The 9,230-nt window shown below is 36.7% G+C and overlaps 1 protein-coding gene across 29 annotated transcripts in view; it reads left to right on the top strand.

The window, feature by feature from the left end:
- Positions 1-8,784, top strand: part of SLMAP (sarcolemma associated protein) — a 149,234-nt gene extending 140,450 nt beyond the window's left edge. For 15 of the 29 annotated variants that reach the window (XM_027121158.1, XM_027121164.1, XM_027121163.1 and 12 more), the window contains 3 exons: positions 963-1,073; positions 3,211-3,345; positions 6,895-8,784. In XM_027121158.1, the coding sequence (XP_026976959.1) occupies positions 963-1,073; positions 3,211-3,345; positions 6,895-6,987 (339 nt within the window). In that variant the 3' untranslated portion in view covers positions 6,988-8,784. Of the gene's footprint in view, positions 1-962; positions 1,074-3,210; positions 3,346-5,427; positions 5,518-6,894 lie in introns of all 29 variants that reach the window. The other 14 variants (XM_027121178.1, XM_027121185.1, XM_027121166.1 and 11 more) reach the window with 3 other exon arrangements.
- Positions 8,785-9,230: the final 446 nt, after the last annotated feature.

The following is a 9,230-nucleotide window of genomic DNA, read 5'->3' on the forward strand; positions in this document are numbered from 1 at the left end:
GCCAGCTTAGGGGATGGAGAAGGCTGATGCATTTTCATCTACCCGGCAGGGCTCACCCCAGTTGTAGACCCTCTTAAATGAAGGATTTGTTTTAAACAGAAGGAAGTTGAAGACAACTCTTTGTCTTAAATAACAAATTTTCCCAAAGTTGTTTTTAGAAGATCTGTTTAATCAATGTAGTTTTCCTTTGCACTTTTCTTTCCCTGTAGTATCCTGAACTTGGAAATGATTGTTGTTCTTCTGTCTTCATGTTTGTTCCTAAAGAAAAAAACTGTAACAGTTTTTATTCACATGTGGCCATATTGATTTTGTAATATGTTCATTTTTTATCTTCTTGCTAAGGATATGTATTTTGGGAGAAATCTCATTTTATTTGGTTGGAACACAAATTTTGTGCCAAAGTAAATATACTAGTATTTAATACTGTAAGCACTTTGTGTCCTTCCAGTCCACATGCCATAATTCTTTCAAAATCTGGGAAGAATGCTGTGGTTGGAAGATAATTCTGTTGTATGTTACTCTGAATGCGTTAGCCATTTTGTTGCATTATTTGTTTGCCTGTTTTTGGTCACTGAGCAATCAGTGCGAAATGCTTTAACTGTTACCACAAATGGCAGTGGCATGTTGTCACAGCATCTAAATTGTTGGTAGCCTTTGGATTGCATTAAATGCAGCACATTTAAAAATATGTCTGATCTTGTCAGTATGTTTCTTTTCTATTTTCTTGTTCAATGTTTTCATTGTGAAATGAAGTGTAGTCACCATACCATGCTCCTTTATGATGTGAAATTGCTTTTCTTTCCGTTTGTCCTGATGTCAACTATTGGATACTAGTCTGTAACTAAAACCTTCTTTAATGAGATTCTTATATCTGTGTAATCCACTGCAAATGAATTACTACCTTTTATTAATGCACATATATTCCCTTTCAACATTTCCCCTTTTTCTCCTTTCTCTCATAGAATCATAATGTGCACAATATAATGATTATGTATCTTCAGCACTGTCACAGGTTAAAATATTACAAACTAAGCAAGCCCAGATATGATTATTTTTGTGAAGAAGAATCAAAGGTGCTGGTAATATTGTGTGGTATTTCCCTCTTAATCAGAACTGAGTGCATTTCTCATCTCTGAGATAGAAAGCAAGATGGAGCAAAATGATATCCAAGGGAGGTGTGACACTAAGGCTACAGAAGGTGACCTTTGTTCTGACAATTAGATTTTATATATGTGGCAGCTTTTGTTTGAACATTTAAAAAAGAAAAAGTACCTGAGAAAAGTAAAATTTAATCCTCAGTGTTAAGAGAAAAATAATGGTATACCATCTTTATATTTGACTTAAGAAAGCATCTATATATTTTGATTTAGTAGGAATATCTGTAATTTAAGAATTCATAAAACATTGAGCACACAAGTCCACCCTGCAAAGACTGACTCAGGAAAGTTGTTTGGCTTCACCATCTTGCCCTGGGGCCAGAGTCCTTCCCACCCACTCACAAGCTGAAGGTAAACAGCAGGATCCTCAGGACTAAGCTGCCTTCCTGTCATTCTCCACAACTCCTGGAACAGAGAAACGATTAAGTGCTTTGGTATAAAGGGCAGGCTGGATGTAAGAATGGTGGAAAAGGAAAATAAGGGAAAATTTTGGTCAGCAAATCACATTTCACTTATTCTTTATTAGTTACTGTTAAGAATCATATCATTGAGAATTGATTGTGTTCTAAGAGACTTAGTGCAGAGACTAGTCTAGGTACACTGAGTTTGCTTTGGCAACCTGCCAGTAACCTTTTGCCTCTGGAAGGAAGTCCACAGACCCCACAAAAAAAGCTGTCATGAAGTCCATGAATCTTACTCCTTAGTTCCTTCTCTGGCATACTACCCAGACTTGTTCTGGGAACGTTGTTAGGTAACAGAGAGTTCCTTTCATATTTTACCTCCCTCTCTGTACCCGTGTCTTTCTTCCCACTTTATGGTGAACTCGCTGCTGACCCTAACCCCCTGCCTCCACCACTTCTGATTAATGTTTTTATACATTTGCATCTGTAATATTTATCTTTGGAGTGCATAATGATGAGCTCCTGATTAATCACTCCAAGGTGTTTGGATTATTCAGAAGCACCATATAAATGTGTCCTTTATTGAGAAATTTCTAGGATACAGGCGGAAAGGAACTATAGACTTTCCAGCCTCGTGGGCTGTGTTTAGGGAAGAGGAGGAATCTTTCTGGTATGCCAGACCTGTGGTATATTTATTTTATAATCAGCCCTTGTCTGTCTTTCTTCCTTCTAAAACCTTCAGAAATGGCAAAGTGGGGCAGTGGAGGCCAGACAAAGGCACAGCCAGCAGCAGAACAGTCTTTGCTCTTTGACTGAGAGCCCAGCTTGCATGTAAGATGCAATATCTAGAAGTGAAACCAGTCTAGCATTCCTGCCTTCTGGGACATTTAAAGTTGGGGCAAACCATACCATGTTTTGCATTAATCTGACCTATGTTCAAGGGCTAGGTAGTGTGTCTGAAAGTCATATTATATATAGTGAACTGTTTTCCAGAGCAGGAAGTGGCATGTTTCACTATGGAAAAATATCAGAAACAGATTTTTAAAAATTATTTGTAATTGATGCTTATAAGTCTTAAATAGAGAGATAGAAATGTCCCAATCATAGTGATTGGTGCCTTAGATATATTTCTTTGCTTCATTTGCCTAGAAATTCCTTATCCAGAACACTTTAATACCCAATGACGCTGGGTAAAGGGAGGCCTAATGAGAGTTAATACTTTTTACTTCAAGACTAAAATAGCTTGGCTGACATTACTTACGAGGATATAAACTCAGACTTCCTAACCTTGTCATTTAATTAGGCTATGGAGTTTTTCTTCACGTGCTTTTCTTTTGCTCAGTTTGGAATTTTACTTTTCTCCTCTAATTCTCTTAGTGGAAAAAGTGACCCCTTATATTAGAAACAGATGACACAGTGGTGACTTCTCAACTTTTTTTAACACCAGGGCCACAAAATTCTTACATAGAATCAAGTAAACATTAAAGGCTTCTTATTATTAGTGCAAGTGATTCTTATTCTCCTTATAACAAAAAGACTTGACTGTGGTGTTGCAGGTGACTAAACAGGGTCTGGTATATAAGCCTGACTAGACGCATAACTTCATACCCATTTTAAGTTGAGTCTGCACACTCTTTTTTCTTTGCCTTTAGTATGAAAAGACACAGACTGTACTCTCAGAACTGAAGTTGAAGTTTGAAATGACTGAGCAGGAAAAACAATCAATCACAGATGAGCTCAAACAATGTAAAGACAACCTGAAGCTGCTCCGAGAGAAAGGAAATAATGTAAGTCTTTGCAAACTTGGCTTAGCTTTGATTGAGAGGCAGGTGAGAGCCCTGAAACTGATTCTTCAGAGGACTTTATTACTGATTTGAGAAACTAAGACCTGTAGTACACGTGAACTAAGCTTTTCATTATGAAATTCCATGATGGAATCATTGGGCTGTCAGATTTTTGAGTAAGAATTTGCCCCTTTAACCTGTACACCTAGAAGAGCCTAAGGACTACCTGGAGGAAGAGCCTTGTCTGCAAAAAGATAATTTACCTAAGAACTGTCAGCTTTTCCCAAATGAATCTGAAGTTCTGTCACTAAGCCTTCATCTGGCTCTTGTTTTTCCCCCTCTGGGAAACAAAGCACTATACCACCAGGGACCCACTGAAGAAAGAGTGATACGTGACGATTCCTTAGCATTTGGCTGTATCAAAAAATGGAGACTTGATGGTTTTCATTTTGTACTAATAATGTTCTCACTAAGGCACATTTCTAAAAAGCTTAGTGTCTTCTGGGCCTCCTATAAATATTAGGAAGTATTTGGTCAGTTTCTCTAGGGGGGTGTGTGTGTGAAATTGGAACATTTTGGTATAAATTGAGTTTAATAATATTAATTTGTATTTTATTTGCTAGAGAGGCAGATGGTCTTTTAAAAGATGTTATACTAAATAAATGTTGTGTTATACGTTTTAATGATCATTGCCTTTGTGGGCCCTAATTGATGGATGTTCAGTGTGGTTGATTGTGCTCTGACTTATTCCAAACCCCTGTCATGGCTTGGACACTGCAGTGGGCATGAGCCGCATACTTCCTATGGAGAAAGGCACTCTGCTTAACTTGCAGCACAAGTACAAAAGAGTAATGTTGCATGGCCATCCAGTTACACAGTCACACTCAGAATGCTTATGAGTTGTGTCCAACTGTTCTTTGCTAAAGAAAGTCCTAGTTTGTTTGTTTTTTTTTTAATAAAGACTTGTTGCTTAGGTAGAAGCCTTTCAGAAATTTATGAATTGGGTATGGAGGCTTTATGATAAGCAAAAATGGATTGCATTTATTTCAAAAATGTCAATTACAGAACTCTTCTGAAATCAGATCATAATGGTTTGGTTACTTCTCTCTTTTGTGTTAATTCATATCTCTCTGATGATGGAATTTCAGTCTACCTTCTACTAAATTAACCTATGAAGACATCTAGGATAATCAGAATGGATCCCTCTATATGATTTAGAGCCTATTTGAAAGTAACGTTGCTATTATTATTTATAGTTATACAAATAATTTACTTTAAGGGTAGATTTCCTATTTTTATGACATTAGACTTATGGTAATGACATATTACTCTGTAATAACACTCATTGTAGTAATTCCCTTCCAATTTAAAAAAATTACTGGGAATTCCCTGACAGTCCAGTGGTTAGGATTCCACACTTCCACTGCAGGGGGCACAGGTTCGATCCCTGGCTGGGGAAGTAATATCCCACATGCTACGTGGTGCAGCCAAAAATATAATAATAATAAAATTAAATTAAAAATTACTTGTATTCTTGTAACATCACTGAAAGCCCTGAGATTCAGCTGCCTGTCTTTATATACTAAATGTTTCTCATATGTTGTGTCAGATCTCTTGCTTGATTTAGAAAAATAAATGCCATGCATCACAGGGCATTTATTTTTAAGCTTGAAAGCAATACTATCTCAAGCAAAAGAGTTTTGGTTTAAAAAAAAAAAAAGTTTTTGATAGAGGGATAAAATAAACCTTAGCCATTTCCAAAGGAGTACATTGTCAAATAATGGTTTCTGAGTATGGAACAAAAATAATGTACTGTCAAGCAGAGCATCAGCTGGTGAGGTATTTTCATTGCTCTGTCTTAACGCGCTACATTTCATTAGGGAGTTGGGGACACCCACATTGCCTCCAGCTGTTCCTTTTAAACTGGTAGTTTGCCAACTTACATACCACAGTCCATCATTCTGGATTGTATTAGATGTCTTTAAAATGTCTTTCTACCCTCCCTCCCACCCCCCTGGGTTCTAAATCATCTTATATGATTTTTTTATAGCATAAAATGATTTTAATATCCCTTCCCTTCTTTAGCCTTCCATATTACAACCCGTCCCAGCCGTATTCATCGGCCTATTCCTGGCTTTCCTGTTTTGGTGTTTCGGTCCATTGTGGTAGAGAAAGGTACAAGCACTACTGTTGAGTCCTTGTCTGTTTGTTCCCGTCACCTGTTTGTGCCATATTTGTAATATAGTGCATGGCAAAACCACACAGGTATTTTGTTACCTGAAGCAAACCCTTCATTTAGTATGCTATGTATTGTGTCATACAAATGAACTGAATGATCAACTAATCATATAACATATTGTCTTGTTTCTTTTGTAGTAAAGCTAACTATGAATTAATTCCAACCTAACCAGATGTTAATATGCTGCCTTTAACTGAGTCTTTGTCTCTAGCAAACCGGAGTAAACTGTGAATTGCTGCAGCTTAGTACCCCCTTCCCAATTCTATGTTTAATCAGCTCTGAATGAGAAATGAAGAGTTTGCCTCTTTGAAGTTTTCAGCAAGCTTTCTTCCCCCTCCTCCCTTCCCTCTTCTTTTCCATGGTGTAGAGTTTCGTTGTTTCAACCCTTTGCCTATATTACACTGTGGCTAAGAAGATGAAAAAGGATGAGAGTGGCATAATGGACCATTGGCTCACAATCTCAACCTCAGTATGCATTTACTTGTGAGAGTATCAGCCTGTCCCATGTCTTTCTGAGCCCTGATCTACAACATCACAATATTTCTTTAAAAGCTAGCTTTCTCAATACAACTCAGAACACTAGTGAAAATAAAGTTTTCAAACAAAACAAATTGATATTGTAAAGCCCTCTGATAGTTAACAGAGAACAGCCCATCCATGCTCACCTCCAACAAGCATACTGGTTAGTAGAGCATATGAGATGATCACGTGGCATTATTACCCTGGACATGGTCTTTACCAAAAGCATCAGATAAGCAGGGTCCCTAACATCACTTTGCCATCTTGAACCCCTTCTGATTTTGTCTTCTGTGGTTTAAGATTAGAGGATCAAAGCTTAGACCATTTTCTTTCTATCACCTTACCCACCAGCCCCTTATATAAAACCATACCAACATGTGAGTCTGGTTTTTATCAAGAAATAAACATTTTAGGCAGAAACATACTCCAGGCATTTATGGACATCAGTTAGCTGTCATATGTGGATACCCGAGTAAATAAAACAGGCTGAGCTCAAAGAGTTTCTTAGAGTACTCACTATTAGGCTTCAAAGAAAACTGAAAACTGCCCAAGAGTTTCCTGCAATGTATTCGGCTTCCACACAATGGTCCTCTAAAACAGCTCCTGCTATTATGGCTCTCCTCACACCTGCACTCCCTCACCTTTTTTTCTTTTTTTAAAAATGTATTCTTATGCAAAGATAAGGTTTTTCTAATATTCTGTCAAGTATTCAGGACTCTCTGGAACCAAGGGGTTAATAGGTATGAAAAAAGAAGGGAGAATGTGATTTTGACTCTTGGTTTCTTTCCACACAGAAACCCTGGCCCTGGATGCCCATGTTGGCTGCCCTGGTTGCGGTGACAGCCATCGTGCTGTACGTGCCAGGTCTGGCCAGAGCTTCTCCATGAGAGCGTTTCTTGAGTCCGTACACCGTCCTCCCTCTAGAAGCTGGCACCACACTCATGCTGGGGACAAACCAGAACCATTTTCTTCCTTTTTACCTCTTAAAACAGCAGAAGTGCAAGAATACAGCTGTAGGGTCATTGCTTTAAATTATATAAAATGTATCTGTCTATAAAGAGGATATAAAATTGTGACTTTATTCTACTGTAAGCAATAATTTGCTTGCAATTTTTCATGTAATTTTTAAATTAGTATGTTGAAATTCTGAATATTATGGTGGCCTAAAGTAGGCTTCTTGGTACACCAAATTATTTATAACATTAAATTTATGGGTATTTTACTCTGAATTCTAATGGCCAGATAACTCATTTTTTTTGATTCGATAACTACCCAAACCAAACAACTGATACATACATGGGAAGAGAGGCCCTGTGTGCTCAGTGCCTATCAGTTTGAATATATACACATATATATATATATTTTTTACATATTTACGCCATTTTTACTTGTTATAAAACCACTGAGCTATTGGGAACAAGACTTAGAGACAACTATTTGCGTGGATTTTTTTTTTTTTTTAAGGAGAAATACACTTGGAAAATACTCTGTTCTAGTGATAATTTGGGGAATATATGCACGTTTGTTCAGCCTTAATGTGACTTGATGATGTGGAGGACATCAACTTTGAAAAACTTTCCATGAGAGTGTGTATTTTCTTGAGCAAACTGAAGTATTTCTGGGAGCAAAAACATAGTAATTATACAGTTTCAGTGCAGTAAACCAAACTGTTGAGTCAATTGGAATGTAATTTATTAAACCTCATGTATTTAAAGAGATATTTTCTTTAAAAGCCAAGTTACTTTCTCATATACAGCATTTTAGGAAGCATGACTTTTTTTTTCCTATCATCTCTTCCTCCAAGCATGTTTAATTGAAGAAAGAATTAATATCTCTTTAGATAAGCTTTTACTGACTTAATTTGGTTAATGATATTTCAAAGCTAATTCATGTTCGAGGTGAGCTGTTGTTACCTACCAACAGATTTCCTGGTTGGGGAGGCAAATGGTCATTTTCTTTTTATTGTTGTTAATTGGGACGTTCTGTTAATGAGAAGCACTATTCCCAAGATTAATAGTGTTCCATGCACAGTAAAGCACCTAAACACTGCTTGATGTTACAAATTTAAAACACGGAAGTGAAGGTTTAGCTATGGTTTTTGTGCGGCACCACAGTTATGTCAATGAAGTTTATATAGGTCATAGAATATCCTGAAGTATCACATAGTTAAATTTTTCAGTCAGTGAAAACTGAGAGGGAATGTCAGTGAATTGGCTTGAATGTTCTGTGGCAATCCACAGGCCTAGCCGAATATTGAAATAGAAGTTTAGGATATAATTTGCCTTGTAATGTTTGGCAGTCATTGTTTATACTTTAAAGGTTATATTTTAAGCCATTTGGGGTTTGCTGTTGGGAGGATCACTAGATTTATGGAGGAATTAGTCACAAATGACTTGTAGAAAATACTGTCATATAGTTCATTTCATCATTTTCTGTTGCAGGAAGCCACTCCACCACAGAATGCTAATATGCCAGTGGTACCCAGTACCTCCTGTATATAGGTTATTGCAAATATTGTTCTGAAATGCTTAACTTCAGAATTACATTTTTTAAAGTAAATAATTGTTTTAAATCTATTTTGTAAAGATATAAAGTACAATAGAATTTCTGGAGTACAGATTAAACTATTTGCACTAACACACGTGATGTGCATGATTTAATAAAATAACTTTACTCTCCCTATGCATTTTTGAGTTGGATATCATTGAAATTCTTCGTACTGACTCTACTATTTTATTGTTAATAGTCTTTTCATGAAATGACTCTTTATGCAACATAATGTACGTTGGGTGTTCTTCAGGGTTTAAAAGAAAACACTGAGCTGTTTCCTCCAGGTTTTATTAGCCTTTTATTTAACTTACTGCTCTAATTTTTTTCCCTTTTACTATGGTTATTGTTAAAACGTGACTCACTTGCCAGACAAGTCTCTTTAAATGTAAAGTCTAGCATCAATATTTACTTTATTCAAATTGAATAAATGGGTTTTTGTAGTGAACTGCCAGTTTTTCTTAAGAATATAAACGAGCCTATTCATAAGCAGTACCCCCAGTTTTGTTCAGTTTACTTTCAGGTTAAATAAAGAGTAGGGGGCTTCCCTGGTGGCGCAGTGGTTGAGAGTCCGCCTGCCAAT

The sequence above is a fragment of the Aethalodelphis obliquidens genome, unplaced genomic scaffold, assembly GCF_003676395.1.
Source record: "Aethalodelphis obliquidens isolate GAN/ISIS:26980383/991018 unplaced genomic scaffold, ASM367639v1 scaffold22, whole genome shotgun sequence".
Taxonomy (NCBI): domain Eukaryota; kingdom Metazoa; phylum Chordata; class Mammalia; order Artiodactyla; family Delphinidae; genus Aethalodelphis; species Aethalodelphis obliquidens.